General features: G+C 44.1%; 1 protein-coding gene across 1 annotated transcript; it reads right to left on the reverse strand.

The window, feature by feature from the left end:
• Positions 1-1208: 1208 nt before the first annotated feature.
• Positions 1209-13683, reverse strand: LOC117562512. The gene is made up of 4 exons (XM_034240354.1): positions 13666-13683; positions 12264-12422; positions 11016-11764; positions 1209-1234 (listed from the first exon to the last, which is right to left on the reverse strand). Exons 2-4 carry the CDS (start codon positions 12410-12412, stop codon positions 1209-1211), a joined length of 924 nt encoding a protein of 307 aa, XP_034096245.1. The 5' UTR covers positions 12413-12422; positions 13666-13683.
• Between the last annotated feature and the right edge of the window lie 7687 nt (positions 13684-21370).

Genomic DNA, 21370 nt, shown 5'->3' on the forward strand with positions numbered 1-21370 from the left:
CAAATGTAATGACATTGATCAATAGAATAATACTTAATAATCAAACTGCTCTTTATTAGTCACATTAATAATTTAATAATCCATTTTCTCTCTTCTATTTGAAGAGGGATCAGTAAGGTAAGGCTATCGTGACGGTTTGATTCAGAAGGAGTTTAATGTATAAGATCCCTGATGTTGAGGTAACCAGAATATTTATTTCCACTGTGCACAACATGTTGTAAGGGACCTACATTCTATCTTTATGCAAGGGATAATGTGCAGCCAGGCGGTCTCTATGGGGAAGAGAACACCTGCATCTAGATCCCTCTGCAGGTGGTACTTTAAGTATATGTTGATGCTAATACTTTTACTTGTAACATTTTGAATGCAGGACTTTTTATTGTATACAGTAGGGTTCCTGCAGGTTTCGCCAACTCAAATTTTGGACTTTTTAAGACCACTTTGAATAGAATTTAAGACCTATTTCACGGCAATAAAGTATGAAGGAAAATTGATATGAAAGAAGAAATACGTCCCATAATCACTTACAAAGTAAATGTATTCATGTTCAACATAAGAACAATGACTGAACATAACAGCACAGAACTGTGTGTATGTGTGTGTGTGTGTGTGTGCGTGTGTGTGGGCTGTGCAATTAATCATATTTTAATCGCAATTACGATTTTGGCCTGCCACAATTACGAAAAACAACATAATTGAAAAAAACGATTATTTTGCTTTGCTAGGTTGTGACAGTGCACTACAACATATTTGATCTAATTAATTTTTGTATTGGTTTTTCAGTTGAATTATACGTTCAGGGTAATCAACAGTTACAAATATACTGTGTGTCACGCCCTGGCTCAAGGACGGACAAAGGAAGGAGACCACACATGATTCATCCAATTGAAGTGCATTTATTTAAAGAAACTAAATTAACTATGAAGTCAGTTAATCAGTAATGTGTGTAGTGTGTGGGTGTGTGAACATGCATCAGTATATAAAGAAAGAACAAACAACCCAAGGTCCAGTAGAGCCAATCAACCCAAGGGGAGAGAAAGACTGACTGCTCAGGCACCCATACTTGTAGCTGAGCAGTCAACCCAAATCAGGTGTCAGCAATCTCTCCTGATTTGGGGAGTGGCTAACCAGGGACCTGAGTCTAAGGCCTAGGGGCCGTCACACTGTTCATATGATTATTTGTTTTAAAGGCCGTCACACCTCCCCCCTTAAGAATGAGGTAGCACCTCAGATCCTGAAACAAAACAAGAACATTAGACACAACATTTTCTTCCAATTCATAAATCCGAGTAACACGTTTCAGAGCACACACAAACTGCATTATAAGCCTATCAAAAGTGATACTAGGCAAAGAAGGAACTATGACAAAAAGTACATGAGGTGACTACCGAAATGTGCACAAAACCCGCAATCATTACAGCCTAACCCCAGGAAAAGCAACTACTGCTGCTTAGTGGACGAAACAGGGAATGCCTGTACGGCCAAAACTTCAAGAAGAATGGGACGAAGCTCCCCTTGCCTGCCCCATCTTACCCAAAGAGGTTACTGTAGCTCTCTTTCACATACTTCCATGTGTTACTGTTACGTTCCCTGTTGGGCTAGGGGAACCAAAGGGAAGCAACACGACCAGAGTGGTATTGGTATTAATTATAAGCAGAGATGGGGTCGTTACTAAAAAAAAGTAATATATTACATATTACTTAAAAAAAAAGTAATATATTACACTACTTCGTTACTCTCTACATAAAGTAACTCGTTACTTTACTCGCAGGGCCGGCCCGCCCCTCCCTACAGGCAGATCACGCAGACTGCGGCGCACCTACAGTGTGCGCGCCACAGTTTTGCCTCTGCGAGACTCCACTTGCACCCCCAATTACTATTGCATTAAGGAAGACATAACACAAGTCTTTCTTTTTATATGCTCTAAAATAGGCTACCAGCCTACCACAACAAACTAACAGTCTGTGAAACGTCAAGACACTAATTAATTAAACCAGTTCAAGACGCATTATTCTTATCATTCTTTATGAGCGCAGTAACGGTAAGGTATCTAATTACTTATGTATTTAGTATTCCATAACTTAGTAACAGAGATGGTCAAACTAAAGTGGTAGAGACATGGCAGAATTCCTACAATGAAGCGGGACATTGAACTGTTCACCCGTGAGAGGGCGATCAACAAAAGAGAGCGAGCGGCCCCGTGAGGGAGTTTACAGATGAAAAGACTCATCCATGTTTATGCAGCACTGCTGCACGTGGAGATGTGGTCTCGCAAATCGCGCAGATTACATAGGCCTACATGTATATAAACCTGCGGCGGAAACCCCTCTAGTCTGTCAGTGAGTGTGATTATTTTATAAAAGTAACGATGTAACGCGTGTCGGGGCAATGTTAGTAACTGTAGTGTGATTACTAAATTATAAAAGTAACGCGTTACACTACTCCGTTACCGACAAAAGTAATATTATTATATTATTATTACACCCAACTCTGATTATAAGTGGTTTTATTATAAAGCAAGGTGTAACAAAATGGAAGGCAGGCAGCCTGAAACAAACAAAAGGGGCCAAAAGGGCACAGGTTGACAGATAACCAAACTAAGGGAGGACTCAAAAGGAGTCTAAAGGCATACAGGGAAAATAAATACTAATATACTAAACAAAGAACGAAACAAAACCTCACTTTAAAAGTGGTACAGACTAACACAGGAAATATATACAAAACACACAGCTAAACTAAAAGGCAACAGTCACAAAATCCTAAGCTACTCTAAACACTAACTAAACTACTCTACACTCTAACTTAGCTACTCTAGACACTACTAATCACACAAGTTTAACCACAGTTAACAGAATTCTGCAAGTAGCGAGAGGCGTCTGTCCACACGTCAGAGCCTCCAGAGTGGTGATATTCCGCAGCCTTTGTACTCCTCCCCAGCAGGTGTGCGCCGGCTGTGCGCTGCGATTGGACGACGTCGATCCAATCACCATCTTCAGAGGCGGACCACGAGATGGGCAGCCAATGATGTTGGGGCTACCACACAGCTCATTTGCATAACCACACACACACACAGCTGCAAACAATCCCAGACAGATTAAGGAGCAGACAAACAGCAACCGTAACAGTTACAAATGTTGCACTCTGACCTTCTAGCCCAATTGACATTGCCACATGTTTTACACTTCCAATCATTTACACCGAAGAGACCCCTGCTCTTCCCAGCCAGAGTTTTCCAACAATCTGTTCCTCCAGCTTTCATCATCTGTGCCCTCATGGTTTTCTTCCTGCCACATCTGTAACAACTGCTTCTTCTAGCAAAGTTCATCATTCCACACTTATCCGGACAAAACCAGTCCTCGCCTCTAACTTGAAAACTCTTTCCTGCAATGTTTATTTTGTTACCCCTGAATGGCTTTGCATGATCTGGCCAAACACGACCACCTGCCAGGTCATTTCCCAAAATGATGTCCACTCCAGTCACGGGCAACTCTGAACGAACACCAACCTCCACTTCTCTCTGGACCAAATCACAGGACAGAAACAGTTTATGCTCAGGCACAGAAATGGTTTGCAGACCAATCCCTCTAACTGGAACACAGCGCCCCATGTCTGAATCTGGAGAAAAAGGCAAGATGGCCTCCCTCACAAAACTATTCAAAGCGCCCGAGTCCCTCAAAATCCTGACTTGAACTTTCTTGTCACTCCCAACTAGAGTTACAAAACCGTCAGAGATAAACGGAGCATAACCCGACTCAACCTCTGCGATATCAATTGCTTTACCCTGCATTTGCAATGGAGCCAAGACTTCTGTTTCATCAACTTTGGGATTATGAATAGTTGTAGCCAAACCAACTGACTTCACATGAAAATTGTTGCTTTTCCCCTCTAGCAAAGGACATTCTTTTTTCCAATGACCCTGTTGATGGCAATAATGACACACATTTGCATTGTTTGTGCCATTAGGATGCTGTGCAAACTTTGGGGACAAAGATCCTGCTTTCTGAGATTCATTCCTTTCATAACGCTCACCAAAGATGCGCCTGTGCGTCAACACATACTCATCAGCCAGTACTGCTGCCTCCCTAGGACATGTGACTTTATGTTCATTAATATAGGTTGCAATGTTCTCAGGGACCGACTGTTTCAACTGCTCCAGAATGATTAAATCACATAACTGATCCAATGTTTTTACCCCAGAAGAAGAGTACCAGCGCTTGAAATGCAAGATCAAATCCCGTGCAAATTCCACATGTGTTTTGTTACCACTCTTTCGCCAGTCTCTAAAACATTGGCGGTACGCTTCAGGCACCAACTCATAAGCCTTCAAAACAGACGATTTCACTGTATCATAATCTTTACAGGCGTCAGAAGATAAAGCGGAGTAGGCTTCTTGTGCTTTACCTGTAAACACACACTGCAACATTAAAGTTCTGTCCTCATCAGGCCAGCCCCTTGAATCAGCAACACGCTCAAACAGACAAAAAAAAGTGTCTATATCATTTTCATTAAACTTTGGCAACAACAGTAAATTACTTGCAACATCAAAGCGTGAACTTACAAGTTCCTCATTCAATGCCGATGCAGACATTTTACCTGCCCTAATCAAAGCCAATTTTTGCAGTTCCAAATCCAGTTTCATTTGTTCTAACCTCAAAATCAACAATTTTTCCTGTTGTTCAAATGTCAAGCCAGACACATCATTTGTGACAATGCTCTTACCTCCCCTGTCCATCAGTACCGCACAGTCTAGCAAATTAGCCTTTATAACACTTTTCAGGGTTTCCTTTGTTTGCTTGGAATCAAAATCAACAGAGTATTAATGAGCAATCTTCACCAACTGCTCCTTTGTACATTACATTACATTACATTACATTGCATTTAGCTGACGCTTTTATCCAAAGCGACTTACAATAAGTACATTCGACCAGGAAGACACAACCTTGAAGAAAACAGAATCATATAAGTACATCAGGTTTCATAGAGCCAAAACATTTCAAGTGCTACTCAACTGGCTTTAGATAAGCCAGTCCTTTATTAGTATATAAGTGCTTTGTTAATAGTTCTATCGCTTGAAGTGGAGTCGAAAGAGATGAGTTTTCAGTTTGCGCCGGAAGATGTGCAAGCTATCTGCTGTCCTGATGTCAATGGGGAGCTCATTCCACCATCTTGGAGCCAGGATAGCAAACCCACGTGTTTTTGCCGATGGGAACTTGGGTCCCCCTCGCAGCGAGTTCGCAGCGAGTCGTTTGGCTGATGCAGAGCATAGTGCACGCGCTGGGGTGTACGGTTTAACCATGTCCTGGATGTACGAAGGGCCAGATCCATTCGCAGCATGGTAAGCAAGTACCAGTGTCTTGAAGTGGATTCTAGCAGTTACCGGAAGCCAGTGAAGGGAGCGGAGGAGCGGAGTGGTGTGGGAACATTTAGGAAGGTTGAAGACCAGACGAGCCGCTGCATTCTGGATGAGCTGCAGAGGTCGGATGGCACATGCAGGTAGACCAGCCAGGAGGGAGTTGCAGTAGTCTAGGCGTGAGATGACGAGAGCCTGGACCAGAACCTGCGTCGCTTTCTGTGTCAGCTGGGGATGTATCTTCCTGATGTTGTAAAGCGTGTATCTGCAGCAACGGGTTGTGGCAGCTATGTTTGCAGTGAAGGACAGGTTGTTATCTGGGATCACACCCAGATTCCTTGCAGTCTGAGTCGGGGAAACAACTGAGGTGCCGATGTTGATTGTTAGGTCAAGAGTGGGACAATCTTTTCCCGGAAGGAAAAGCAGCTCAGTCTTGTCAAGGTTGAGCTTGAGGTGATGAGCAGACATCCACTGAGAGATGTCAGCTAGACAAGCAGAGATGCGTGCGACGACCTGGGTCTCTGAGCGGGGAAAGGACAGAATTAATTGGGTGTCGTCAGCGTAGCAGTGGTATGAAAAACCATGCGGGCTAATGACTGATCCGAGTGAGTTTGTGTACAGGGAGAAGAGGAGGGGACCAAGAACAGAGCCCTGAGGGACCCCTGTAGTTAATTGACAAGGTTGGGACTCAGACCCTCTCCAAGTCACCCTGTAGGTACGGTCTTTCAGATATGAGGTGAGGAGGGAAAGTGCAGAGCCTGAAACTCCAAGTTTTTGGAGAGTGCGAAGGAGGATCTGATGATTCACCATGTCGAATGCAGCAGACAGGTCCAACAGGATGATGACAGAGGAGAGGGATGCAGTTTTGGCAGTGTGCAGTTCCTCCGTGACAGCAATGAGAGCAGTTTCTGTGGAGTGACCTGCCTTGAAACCAGACTGGTGCGGATCCAGAAGGTTATTCTGATGGAGATAACAGGAGAGTTGTTTAAAGACAGCGCGTTCAAGTGATTTAGACAGGAACGGGAGGAGAGAGACAGGCCTGTAGTTTATAACATCAGACGGGTTGAGAGTAGGTTTCTTTAGGGGAGGGTTTACTCTTGCCTCCTTGAGACTGTTTGGAAAGTGACCAGAAGTTAGAGAAGTGTTGATGAAATGGGTGAGAAACGGTAGAATATCAGGAGCGATAGTCTGAAGGAGGTTTGAAGGGATAGGGTCCAGAGGACAGGTGGTAGGGGCGGGCAGAGGTAATGAGGGTAAGAACCTCACTTGGAGAGAGAGGGGAAAAGGAGGTTAGTGTGTTGGTGGAAGGAGGGTCTGGTGACCCAGCGGTGAGTAAAGGTGAGTCAGAAAAAGAAGAGCGAATATCATCAACCTTTTTTTCAAAGTGGGTAACAAAGTCGCTTGACAGAAGTGAGGAGGGGGGAGGGGCTTTTGGAGGGTCCAAGAGGGTGGAGAAGATGGAGAATAGTTTTTTAGGATTGGAATAGGAAGATTGGATCTTATCTTGAAAGAAAGTGCTTTTTGCCTGAGAGATCGAAGCAGAGAAAGAGGAGAGGAGAGCCTGATAGGTTAGGAGGTCGTCACGGTGTTTGGATTTCCACCGTTTCCGCTCTGCTGCCCTAAGGACGGTTCTATTAGCACGCAGTGCATCATTTAGCCAGGGAGCAGGAGGGGACTGACGAGCCTGCCGAGATGTGAGAGGACAGAGAGAGTCCAGAGTGGATGAGAGAGTAGAGAGGAGAGTTTCTGCAGCAGAGTTTGAAGGCAGGAGTTGGAACGAGTCAGAGGAAGGGAGGGCTGAGAGCACCGACGAGGCAAAGGTAGAGGGGGAGAGGGGGAGAGGGAACGAAGGTTACGGCGGACAAGTGCAGGATGAGAAGAGATTAATTTGTTATGTTTGGAAAGGGGTAGAGAGAATGAAATGAAGAAGTGATCGGATGTGTGGAGCGGGTTTACAGAGAGGTTAGAAGTAGCGCAGTTCCTTGAGAATATGAGATCAAGGACATTGCCAGCTTTATGAGTCGGTGGGGACGGAGACAGTGAGAAAGCAAAGGCAGTTAACAGGGATGTTAGTTCGTCTATCTTCCCCGTCTGGAGGTTGAAGTCTCCGAGAAGTACAGCGGGAGGGCCAGTTTCAGGGATGTGTGAGAGGAGATTATCTAATTCCTCCAAGAAGTCCCCCAAGGCGCCTGGTGGACGGTAGAGAACAACAATGGTTAACTGTATAGGATGGGTTACTGTGACGGCATGGAATTCAAAGGTGGAAGGAGTGAAGTTAGGTAGCTTGAAGAGGGAAAAGCTCCATTTGGGAGAGAGCAGGAGACCAGTGCCACCTCCTCTGCCAGTTGGTCTGGGTGTATGGGAGAAGGAATATGCAGTGGAGAGAGCTGCTGGGGTGGATGTGTTGGATGGAGTAATCCAGGTCTCAGTGAGAGCAAGGAAATCCAGAGACTGCAGGGAGTTGCTCCAACAACTCAGCCGAGGGACACTGAACATAATCTTCCACAATGTTAGCCATATCAAACCACAAAAATCTAGCAACCTAGATAACCACATTGAGGTAACATACACCAAACCTTTACACTATGCAACTAGTGGCAACAACAACTGGTGACTCCCCATGCTCAACTAACTAATTAGAGTATGTCCCTTATCTGACTAAACTCGTACCTAGTCTTCGTACAGATACTTGTGGCGGGTATTTATTCACTGAAACCCAGTGGTACTGGAAAGCAACTGTATACACAGCGACCCCACAAGAAACCATGGACGTGATCCCGAGACAACTGCTCTAGCCACTTTCTCTGTCACACTAAACCCAACCCCCGACAACAGACTCTCTATTAGAACCTGCTGCTAGGCCTCACAGAGGAGAGCACCAGTCACATGCCACACCAAACATTTAGCATATTTACCTCAAAGAAAACTGGCCCAAACTAGATTATAATAAAGCTCTCCAAAACAACTACATCCATGTGTGATACTCCAACCTAAATTAGCACAGAAAATTCATACCAACAAAATGTATGTCAACATTTTACTTTTGACTTTAGACGAGCCCCCATGTCACGCCCTATCTCAAGGACGGACAAAGGAAGGAGACCACACATGATTCATCCAATTGAAGTGCATTTATTTAAAGAAACTAAATTAACTATGAAGTCAGTTAATCAGTCATGTGTGTAGTGAGTGGGTGTGTGAACATGCATCAGTATATAAAGAAAGAACAAACAACCCAAGGTCCAGTAGAGCCAAGCAACCCAAGAGGAGAGAAAGACTGACTGCTCAGGCACCCATACTTGTAGCTGAGCAGTCAACCCAAATCAGGTGTCAGCAATCTCTCCTGATTTGGGGAGTGGCTAACCAGGGACCTGAGTCTAAGGCCTAGGGGCCGTCACACTGTTCAAATGATTATTTGTTTTAAAGTTCAATAAATGGATGTTTTCAAAGTCAATGAATAATCGTATTTAATAATCATGATATTAATTATTGACCAACATAATCTTGATTATTGCCATAATCGAGCAGCCCTAGTGTGTGTGTGTGTGTGTGTGTGTGTGTGTGTGTGTGTGTGTGTGTGTGTGTGTGTGTGTGTGTGTGTGTGTGTGTGTGTGTGTGTGTGTGTGTGTGTGTGTGTGTGTGTGTGTGTGTGTGTGTCTGTCTGAGAGAGAGTGACAAGAGCTATATTCAGAGCTCTGCTGCCTTGGCTACACTATTTCATCGTTGCTGTTGTATGATTGGTGTTTAGCTACGGTATTTAGCGTCTACAGCACCTCCGCTTTTAGGGTTGACGTAGACCCAAACTTCTCCCGGAGGTCCCCCGGTGTTGTTGCGGGAGCTGCTGCACTAGCTAACGCTCCACTAGCTAACGCTACATTAGCAAAACAAACGCTAATTTCTTTTGCAAAAGGTGCAGCGGAGTTCAAACACGTTCCCCTCCGCTGGTTTCAACCAAGCACTAAATTAGATGTTTTCCAACCAAATACGGTTGAACTGACACTTCCCCATATTAATTTGTAAGTAGATTCGAAGATAGGCTACATGAGCTGAAGCTTGATTGCTAGGTTACTAGCTGGGTGTTCTCCAATAAGGGGCCAGGAGAAGTTAGTGATTACTGGTTCCATGTTGATTTAATTCAATACAAATTGTTGGGGGGAACTGAAAGGCTATTACCGTACTGGTTACTTTGCAGCCGGACATTTCCCCCAAAACACATTTAGACGCTATCGCAACACAGAAGTACCTTTCAAATCCGATAATTTTTAAGACCTTCTAAATCATATTTAAGAGATGTTTAAGGCCTTAAATTCAGATTATCAAATGTAAGACTTTTTAAGACTTGTTAAGACCCCGCGGGAACCCTGATTGTAACTTTTTTAATTGTCTGAACTTCTCCCACCTCTGACAATAAATCCTGAGTGGTTACCCAAAAAAAAAAAGCTTTGCTTTCTCCAATATCATTGAAAGCAGCCAGATGCTGCTTTTTTTTCGGTTTTCGCTCATTTCTTGACTTTTTCCGACGCGCTTTAAATCCGGCTCCCCGTCTCCCCGTCGCTCTGTGCAGCTGGCCTGTACCACTACACATGCTGTGCCCCCCACCCTTCTTTCACATAATGGTATGATCCTAGTGTGTCCTCGCATATGATTGGCCGCATGTTGGCCCAGCTAAATAAAGACCCGCCCCTGCCTGCAAGGATTCTCAGCAAGAGTAGGAGCGGCTGAAGATTCTGCTCTCCCCGACGGGAGTCTGCTCTTCTAACGGCAGCTCGCGATCGGCGTGTTGGAGACCTCTGAATTAAAGTATCAAGTCACCTCAAGTCAGAAGGCTCAAGTCCAAGTCAAGTCCCGAGTCATTGGTGTTCAAGTCCAAGTCGAGTCGCAAGTGTTTTGTGATTTTGTCAAGTCGAGTCTCAAGTCATCAAATGTGTGACTCGAGTCTGACTCGAGTCCAAGTCATGTGACTCGAGTCCACACCTCTGGATTGTAGTGATGGCCATTGAGTACCCCATTGATGGATCCTGGGGCAACAACTTCAGATTCAATGAGGATATCTTGCAGTCCTGCATCTCCAAACCTTTTGCCTAGAATACTCAGGTATGACATGCATGTATCGAATTCACCTAGTCTAATCACTAGACGCTTTGTAAACTCAACATCCTTCCAGCGTATTTGCTCTGCTTTGGCATATATAGCCTGGTCAAACACTAAAACTATATGATCCAGTTCTAGCTGGTCAGCAATCTGGACACTTCGCTTCAGGATAGTGTTGACTGTTGACATCTCTGTTGGTGAGGCTTCAATGACTGGAAGATAATATAATGCGGACTTCTGCAGAGTGTTTTCATCCTGAAGCAGTGTATGGAACCCTGTCCAGCTTGGGATTGTACAACTATCCGTACATGTGGACTTCACAAAAGCATATGCCATTTCAGCTTGTGCAGCAAAGTGGGTGTCCATTCTGCATGTCGCTGACTGCACTGGTTGACACAAGTTCTGTGGCCCTTGCCTTTTGGACTGATGGTAAGGTTGTATATAGGCATTGGGGGGGGGGGGGCTATGAATGAGGTAACTCCCTTTCTCAGTGGCTGTCTGATTGCTGTGGACATAGGCTCGACGGGCAAACTCTGGAGCATAATTCCATTTGTATGGTGAGTAGTTCCACAACCCGATAGTGTCTCCTCACCAAAGTCAATGTTATCCCACACAAGTGTTGTGGGTGTCCGCTTTGAGAATCCCTTCGGTATTTTGTCTCTGCCTTCTACTAGTGTCAGTTGGGCAAGGCTAGTGTCTAGACTCAAAACTGTGTCCCATGATGCACAATGTCCCAGTCTGTTAAGCAGTGATACAATGCGTGATGATCCAGTTAAATGTCGAACAGTTAAACCTAAAGCCAAGGACTTGGGTGTCTTCTTGCGGCCCTTGGAAGCAAGGTACACAATGTCTTGACAAACAGACAACACTTTCAAATGTACGTCATCATCAATGTTGACATAATGATCCAGTGTTGGCTCCTCAGTGGCACCTATAATCCAGCTGACCAGATTGTATAGTCCAATGGGGACAACAGTTTGAGATTCAGTGACATTTAGATTTTCAGAAGTGGGAGGCCATGGGCATGACATGCCAGGAGTGTCACTAAGCAGTCTTTTCAAAAACAACGCTGCTGTATACAGTGTCCTTGTGTCCTCCTGTGTTGTTTGGCACTTTGTTCTCCCTGTTTCATTGTCGCTGTCTGTCTGGCTCAATTCGCTGGACTGTGTTGTTTCCGTACCGGATGGATCTGGTAGCATGTCCACGAGTGCATCCTTTGACAGAGTCTCAGCAAAAACCAGTTCGCAGACGTGGCGCTTGGTGGGCATGTGAAATGCTAGCTGAGGGAAATCTTGAGCCAGCCTCTTCTTCAACAGATCCTGTCTGTAACACAACAAAACAGTGACAATTACGAGTCACAGGAGTACCATCAAAAGCAGAGAGTGGTGGAGGTGATACAAGACATTACAGACTAGAACCATACAGCACATTTAACACCAAAGAAGCCAAATAAAGGCCCACATCATCACAAACAACACTACACACTAGCTGTTCTCCATGTTGCCAACTGGTACATAATAATAATAATAATAATAAACGTTATTTATATAGCGCTTTTCACAACTCAAAGATGCTTTACAATAAGAGGGAGGGTAGACAAACAAGGACAGGCAAATAAGTAAATATAGTCAAATAAAATAAACCAAAAAAAAGGCAGTCAAGAGGAAGTTGAGTAGTTGAGGAAGTTGTTGAGGAAGTTGCACATGTCTGCAAACAGCAAGACTTAAAAACTGTTTCTCCAAACAGGCCTGTCATACACATTTTTGTTTAAAGCTGGCCTTGCACATGATAAATAATAAGACTTTTATTACATTGCAGTTACCTGTAGTTTGAAGCATCAACACCTTTGTTTGCTTTCACCATGTCAATGAAGGCCTTCCTCAGCTGGCCCATTCTAAGCACCTCATTGTTGACAAGCAGCCTCTGGCGGATGATCCTCTCACAGAACAGCTTGTAACTGGCATCAAACATTGGCTCATCCCTACAACACATGAATGAGAAGTAAATAAATGGATAAATGAATAAGTGTTATGATTGTGTGCACATATAACAGAAGGAAATTGGATGTTTACTTATATAATGTTAAGTATGTGTGTATATATATATATAGTAGTGCTGTCAAAATTATCGCGTTAACGGCGGTAATTAATTTTTTGAATTAATTGCGTTAAAATATTTAACGCATTTAACGCATGTGCAGAATGGCCCGCCCCATACGTGCCACCAGTGGCAGCGCCAGGGTATGGCTGGGGTAGGCTACACCCATACCAAGAAATGGCTTAGCCCCACCATGAAATAAGCAAAATAAAGTCTGCCAACTCGCGCGGAGTAAATTGCACAGACAGCAGTTAGTAAGATTGATTTCAGTAGCCACGGTTTTGAAAACTTTTGTCACGTAGTGATCGTCTTCTCAATAGAACATCTTTGATAATGTCTTCTGGCCAATCAGAATCAAGATAACGGCGTGGTGTTGTTGCAGGAAGTCCCGACGGAGAATACTTTTGCTGTAGTACAGGAGTCCACATAACTGGTACGCAGGTTATGTGCGTAATCTGAAATGCGTACCGTCACTTGTGTCACAAAGCGCATTTGCGTACCGACGTACTTGTGAAGCTTTTCCAGAAGGCGGTTAGATCACCGGACGACAGAGTCGGTCTCCGTGTGCACAGACAGGGCTGCTGTTAACGTCGGTCTGTACAACGGAATTGTGCCAAAACTACGTCAACCGGCTGCGGAGGGAGACACGGGAGAACTGCGCTAAAACAGCTGATCACAACGTTCACACTCTGTGGTCACGAAGTACTCCACTAGCCCCCCCCCCCCCCCTCTGTCGACTTTCCTGAAGTACTCCCCCGTTGATAGAAATCAACACGTAATGAATTAAGACCCCACGGTTTGATGATTGATAGGTGTGTGGGTTGTCTTTCATTTTGACACGCAGAAAAATGTTATAATAAACATAGATACTGTATGTTAAATGGATATATCCGCCTTCTTTCATTTATCTTTCCATTCCCACAACAATATACATAAATAAATGGCATATTTTGGACATAGTTCGAATGGTGATTAATCATGATTAATTAATTTTTAAGCTGTGATTAATCCGATTAAAAATGTTAATCGTTTGACAGCCCTAATATATAGCCATCGCCGACACACACCTGGACTTCAGTCTGGTGGTAGTGCAAATAGGTAAAGCAATCCAAGGAGAAATAACTTACTGTTCTGTCTCTGGTTTGTCAGGTCTCAGCAAAAAGTTGGTGTACTGACTGTAACAGCTTTTGTGGTACCGCACCTCCAGAGCCACACAGTCTTTGTCTTTTATATGTAAAAGAACGCTTTGGTCATCTTTCTTCTCAGCAGCTTTCTGCAATTTGCCTAAACGGAAAAAAAGGACAACTCAATGAGTTTGTTGATGTATCTCTCACACATAATTGTACCTTTCAATTATTCAACCACAGAGAGTGTGTGTGTGTGTGTGTGTGTGTGTGTGTGTGTGTGTGTGTGTGTGTGTGTGTGTGTGTGTGTGTGTGTGTGTGTGTGTGTGTGTGTGTGTGTGTGTGTGTGTGTGTGTGTGTGTGTGTGTGTGTGGGGGGAGGGGGAGGGGGTTTGCATTTTAGATGTTTGCTTACCTGCTTTTAATGTTTCAGCCTTACACAGTTGATCCCTTTGTCGCTTGCCTGCTTTGATGATCATTTTCTCCTTCATCTTGCATATAATGCACAGGGCAGGAAGGACGGGGCCAGAGCCTGCGATTGGCAGGCCTGACCTTGATCGTAGCTTCTCTGTTTGGCTTCGGTACGTGCTGCTAGACGTCGATGGGATGGGCTCGACCTTGAGGTCCTCCCTAACGTCTTGATCTCCCTCACGTGCGAGCCATCTTTCCACCTTCGTCATGGCCTTTTTGTCGGTAAACCTTATGTAGCATGTGTGGTGGAAGCCAGCGTCCTCAGGAATATCTTCAAACTCGAAATCAAGACAGTGCTTGTGGTTTTCAGCCACCACGTTCCGAGAGTCTCCCTTCAAGCCGAGCCACCGTTATAAGCTTGTCCTGTACGTATTCCATCTTGTATTGGTAAAACAATCAACCTTTTCGTGCTTCACAGACGTAATATGCATGTAACAATGTTTGTGTGTTGATCATTTTGACTTTTTGAGACTTTCTAGTGCGTTTTCCTCGTCCCCGCTACTCGATGAAACCATGGCGGTCGCTATTTTTCCAAATCTGTTTGTTGATACCGGTATATGCAGCTACCCAATTGGTGTAGCACGATCACGTGACGGACCGTGGCACTACTTTTGACCAAGATATTATTACGCTTTGAAGGGACTAGTTCAGCCAATAATTACGTGCCTAGAAGAATTGACAGGAATTTTAGCGACGAACTTTTTTTTGGTGGATAAGCATGACTCGTTCTTTTTTATGAACTAAAGATTGTGTAGTTCCACTTCTGTGGAGCGGGATGAAACGATAACAGGGTTCACCTTATGGCCTATCACTCCTCACATCCCAAGCTGCATCCCCAAAAAGTGTATTATGTTGTTACATCGTTTCAGATGTGATGTTTTAGTTGTGCTCTTGATAAGGTATTTAAACAGTAAAAACATGTTCAGTTTCCTTTTGCTTTTTGTGTCTCCTGTTCACCAAAACATACCCATCTGTGAAGGAAAAAGAAAGTAATCTAAAAGTAAACTGATTACGTCACATTTTTTAAGACACGTAACTGTAACTGTATTCGGATTACTTTCAGAGCCATGTATTCAGTAATCAGTAACTGACATTTACAAAGTAACCCTCCCAACCCTGTATATATTATAAAATAACAATTTCATTATATGGATTCAACTTATGCCCCGCTGGACTTGTCGTTTAGCCGTTACTGTGACATCAGTATCAGCCATGGAAGATAGTTTGTTTGTTTCATTCTAAGCTATCCAGCAAGGTTATTTTCATTGTATGTTGTTTTTTTTTCTGCACAGTGTAGAGTCTTGTTGTGATGAGAGGGATGGAGGTATTTAATAAAAACCTTGCTCGCTGGAGAATAGCTAAAGAAGTCCTGTCACAAGTTAATCGGAGAGGATCACAGCTGGCCACGGATCTCGATGCTGCATTCGGGCTGTGAGTAAACAACTTGTGTCTTACTTTTAGGCTGTCTGGAGGTATGGACAGCTATCAAAGCTACTAAACATCACATTAACAACGATGTACAAATGAAAGTCGGAGACAAATACATATTTGAAATGATTTATTCACGTTTGCAATGTTTTGAACAGACATCCCCAGTCACCTCATTGTCATGTTGTAGTCCTCGCTGTAGGCGTCCGGATATCGGCATCGCAACCACAACCTCACAGACTGGTACTGAATGTGCATCAAAGTGTTCCTATGGAGCCACATATACCAAAAGATAAATGTAAACAACAAAAGAAGCGATCGAAATGTGTATTTCCTGGTTATTCGACAATGGCTCCTCAAAGTACACGCCCCATTCCTACCGTTAACGTAACGTAACGAGTTCCCAGGTGTAACCAGTTAAACGGCAACACCGGCAGCAACACACAACAAAGAATTTCTGAAACTAAACGAAGTGTTTTTATATATTTATTACAATTATAACTACAATCCGAAAAAACAGGGGAAGCCTGGCTTCCCTTGGCCTCCAGGAGAAAACGCCACTGGTTATTTGCCTTATTTGTAAAGCAAGTGTCGCTCTGCCAAAGAAAGGTAACGTGGAGAGGCATTATCGGAGTGTTCACAAGGCATATGACAGCGACTTCCCTCCGAGTATCGAGTTGAGAAAGAGAAAGGTAATATGTATTATTGCTACACAAACATTATCTCGCAGTCTTAGTGTTGCCAACTCGTTTCTAACATGCAAAAAGACAAACAAATGCGTCTATGGTCGGTGTATTTTCGATCTTTCCAATCGAGACGAGATCTCTCTCTCCCCCGTCTGTGTGCGAGGGGGCGGGGCAGTTTACACACGCGGCTGCTACATGCAGCAACACACGGCGGGGATGGCGGAGAGAAGCGCTCCGAGGTGTGGTTAAATGTTACCCGTCTTGAGGTGGACAATGCTCCTTGCCAAGAGTGTTTAGCATGTAAGGGCGGTAACACGAGCAATTTGTCTAAACATTTATCAAAAGTGCACCACATCCAGACGGAGAAATGCACTGGGTTCGACTGTCTTTCTAGTAGCTCTGTAGCCCCATCCACGAGTAACGTTTCCACGTCAGGTGTTATGTATGCTAGCAGCAACACACAGAGTTAACTCAATTATACAAACATGGGTTAATGATTAGAGGAAACTGAGATAGTTATTTTGTTAAAGTTTCAGCTATTCTGTTTACAGTTCTGTCATCAGATTATTTAATACGATTTGTTAAAACATTGTTGTTTCTTTTGATGTGAAATATTATTTATTTAATTTAAATAAAAAGCAATGTTAATTTTGTAAACAATTTGTTAAGTTAATTTAATAATATATGTATTTTTGAATCAAGTATTCATCTTTATTGTCTTCATTGTTAGTTTCTACATGCCTATAACAACCTCAAGCTAAATCTAAAAGTTGATGGCTAAATAAGAGCGTTTGAGAAATTGTGCAAGGCATAATAGTCCGAATCAGAGGTCGCGTTAACCGAATATTTTCCGTCTATGACGGATTTTTTTTAACAATGACGGACAAATCTGAAAGCAGTCCGTCATTTTGACAGATTAGAACAAACTCGGAACAGGGCCAAAGTTTCCCCGCAGCGAGGCTCCGGTGTTATGCCGTGTTATGCATGCCCTCCAAAAAGGAAATCATACCGTTTCCAAACCTAACTGTGCCGTACAAATCATTGAAATGTCTGTGAGTTTTGGCTTTACGCTGTGCAGCAGCCATGCATAACACGGCGCATGTGAACTGTCCCTCCCCCCCCCGTTGACAGTTCACGAGCATGCTTCCCCCCCCCCCCCCCCCCCCCCCCCGTCAGAGTTGTGTAAAGGCCGACTGGTAATTCTGGATTTTGACGGAAGTTTTACGATCCTGTCCGTCAAAATGACGGGCAGCGAAAAAGTCTAGCGCAACCTCTGGTCCGAATAGTCGATTAATCGATAGATTAATCGATTATCAAATTAGTCGTTTGTTGCAGCCCTATTGTAGTTATCCCATGTATAAATAAAACGTTATTCAGCAACCCTTGCAATTTGGGATTTTATTTTTGGTTGGTAGACCTCGGTGAGCTGGTCACCAGCCAAAAAAGTGTGGGCACCCCTGCTTTAGTAGATATCAACAAATAAACAATAGTTATTTTTCATAAAACCACATGCATCTGTAGCCTGTTATTGTCTCATTATACCACATTGTGAATTAATTACAAGTCAATATATAAGTGGTCATGAACACAGTTCTGCCCATCAGACAGAGGGCTGCTGTGCCTCCTGTCATCATTAATGGATGTCTCTTTAAAATGACCGCTCAGAGGAGAGGATTTCTCATTTCTCTAAATGCCTGCTGCTTCCCCTCCTCTCTCCTCAATTCCCCTCCTCGACTCTTCCGCTCGCATCTCCTGTGGGCGGGACCAAAAACATTCAACAAAACACAAACAACATTTTATTAAACAACACAACATTTGGGAAAGTAGTCCAAACTATACTAAAAATAAGAATATAGAAACATTTCCCTTTGTCTCAGACTGACAGGGATGAGAAATTATTGTCCAATACATACATATATTTTCCCAGTTAATGTTGTAGTCTCTTTTATTGTTTTGGAAATGTTTTTGTTTGTGTAACTTTGTGTTTTGACCCTCCAGACCACCGTAGGCTGTAGCTCATTTTACTTGCATAATAGACATGGTTTGGCCTGTTAAACACACATATCAGCTACATCTGTGATAAAACTCTACCATCGAATGTTTTACAAAGGTTTGTCTGGCTTTCATCACAGTCAGTTCCTTTGGACAGCATGCTAGGTACAGTAGATAAAAACAAGATAAAGACACTTAAGAGAACAAAGTGTGAGTGAACATACGGGAGGACAGAAAGACTGTTAGAGTGGTGGAGGATGAAGAAAGGGGGAGGAGGAGGAGGAGTTGATAATTGTGTGTCAGACAGAGGGAGAGAGAGAGAGAGAAAGGAGAGGTAGGGTTGCTAATAGTGTGTGTGATGTTGGTATTGATCAGTGGCACAGACAGAGAGGTGGGACGTGACACCCTGACCTGACACTGTGGCTAATCGAAAACTAATTCCCTGTCTCCATCATCCTCAATCTATGACACGTTTACGGCTGTGATGGGCCGTCATCCAGCAGACACTATCTTTGCCAAGATTTTCCTTTATAAGGGGAATATTTGAGAATATATTGTGTCTTTTTTATCTTACTATAAGGACCAACTTTCAGCAATTTAAAGCTGTTTGAACACGGTCATGTTTTTATATTTATGAACCAATGAAAAATGCAAAGCAAAACGGCATCAATTTAGAAGAATTCATCTGATATTCTACATTTTTTCTCTGGTCAACAAATCCCATATGCAAACCCAAACCACCAATGAAATGGTCCCATTACCAAGAACAGAGTGGAGCAGGAATGACTCCTGCACCGCTCTATGGTAGCATTCCCAAAGCCTGATGTATCAGAATCCGAAATCCTTTATTAGTCCTGCAACAGGGAAATAACAGTGTCACAGCAAAAGTGGTAGCACAGATGAAAAGAACAAAATAAAAAGAGTAAATGAACATAGACACACGCACATTAGTAAAAGATAATAGCAAATCAGAATCAGAAGACCTTTATTTGTCCCACAGAGGGGACATTTACAATTGTTACAGCAAAGAGCCAAAGGTAGCTCAATATCTTATATCAACACAAGAAGCATGCATACAAAATGTATTAAAGATAATAACTAGAAATTACACAATTTACAAGATACCCATCCAGTACCAATAACTTTTTAGCGATATAGCAGCCAGGTGAAAGTATAAAAGGTAGTAGTATAAATTGCACAGCTATTTACAGTACATTTATATTGCACAGGAGAGTTTTAGTCTTACGGCCCGTCTACACTACAGGCGTCGAAAAAGCTTGAAGCTGGGCGTGTCTGAGGCTTGGCGATTTCTCGCGCCCAAGGCGACCAACAACCAATCAGGAATCTCCCGCCCGCCCCCAGCATACAAAGCAAAAAAAAGCCCGGTTCTTCTACACTATTGCCAAAATGGATGCCGGTTTTGTAGCAACGGTAGCGTTGGTTTATGCAATGTCTCGCAGGAGGCCACGTATAGTGCGTCGCTGTTGGGTACATACAATACTCAGAAAACGTCTGCAACGGGGGGAATACCACGTTCTTGTCCAAGAGCTCCACCTGGATGGTGTACTGTTTCAGCAGTACTTCAGGATGAGCAAAGACGCGTTCGACGAGTTGCTCGGAAAAGTCGGTCCACATGCAAAGGCAGACACCCGTATGCGTTTGTCAATCGGACCCGCCGAGCGACTCGCCATCTGCCTACGGTACGTTTTGTGTATTTCTACTTCTTTAATATGACTCTGTATATAAAGAGAGAGAATGCATGCAATGGATGAATGAAGTCTGTGATGTAGTTCAGATGAATGACATTAATTAAGATAGCTAGGTAAACGCAGTATTGCTCCCCTGTGTGTGTGTGTGTGTGTGTGTGTGTGTGTGTGTGTGTGTGTGTGTGTGTGTGTGTGTGTGTGTGTGTGTGTGTGTGTGTGTGTGTGTGTGTGTGTGTGTGTGTGTGTGTGTGTGTGTGGGTCTGTGATGTGTGTGTCTGTGGTGTGTGTGTCTGTGGTGTGTGTGTGTGTCTGTGATGTGTGTGTCTGTGGTATGTTAGTGTGTCTGTGGTGTGTGTGTGTGTCTGTGGTATGTTGGTGTGTCTGTGGTGTGTGTGTCTGTGATGTGTGTGTCTGTGGTATGTTGGTGTGTCTGTGGTGTGTGTGTCTGTGGTGTTTGTGTCTGCCTGTGGTGTATGTGTGTGTCTGTGATGTGTGTGTGTCTGTGATGTGTGTGCCTGTGGTGTGTCTGTGATGTGTGTGGTGTGTGTGTGTCTGTGATGTGTGTGTCTATGGTGTGTGTGTCTGCGTGGCATATAATTTTTTTATTTAAATCTTGTATATTACTTTTTTCTCAGGTACCTGGCAACCGGTGACTCGTACAGGACCATAGCATTCAGCTATCGGGTCGGGCATGCAACAGTGGCTGTCATCGTCAAGGAGGTTGCGGGTGCCATCTGGACCGCGCTGGTCGAGGAGACCATGCCGGTACCACAGACGGAGGACTGGAGAGCCATCGCTGCTGGGTTCCAGGAGCGCTGGAACTTTCCAAATTGCGTTGGTGCCATTAATGGGAAGCACGTGGTGATCCAGGCTCCGGCCTGGCTACTGGCTGTCGTGGATGCCCAGTACCTCTTCAGGGTAGTGGATGTCGGAGGTTTTGGAAGGAGCAGCGACGGTGGGAGCCTGAGGAATTCCGCTTTTCCGCTGCTGGACAACCTGCTGCGTCCGTTCCCTGGACATCAGCTCACGCGTGAAAGGAGGCTGTTCAACTACCGCCTCAGCCGGGCCAGGTTGGTGGTTGAATGTGCGTTTGGCATCCTCTCATCTCAGTGGAGAATGTTCCGGCGTGTCATCACCACCAGCCCGGAGGTAACAGAGTTGTGTGTGAAGGCCACCTGTGTGTTGCACAACTTCCTCCGCAGGAAGACAATAGGAAGGTCATCACGCACACCTGTCGTCCCTGTCGTCGCAGAGTCGAGTGATGAAGCTCCAACCCTGCGTGATGCACCTATGATGGGCTCAAACAACGCCACACGCTGATCCATCCAACTGCGGGAGACCTTCTGCTCCTATTTGAATGAGGAGGGTGTAGTGTCATGGCAGCATAAAGTGGTGTAGGGTCACCATGGCTCCTCCAAACCAAAAG

Source organism: Gymnodraco acuticeps, unplaced genomic scaffold (genome assembly GCF_902827175.1).
Source record: "Gymnodraco acuticeps unplaced genomic scaffold, fGymAcu1.1, whole genome shotgun sequence".
Classification (NCBI taxonomy): Eukaryota; Metazoa; Chordata; class Actinopteri; order Perciformes; family Bathydraconidae; genus Gymnodraco; species Gymnodraco acuticeps.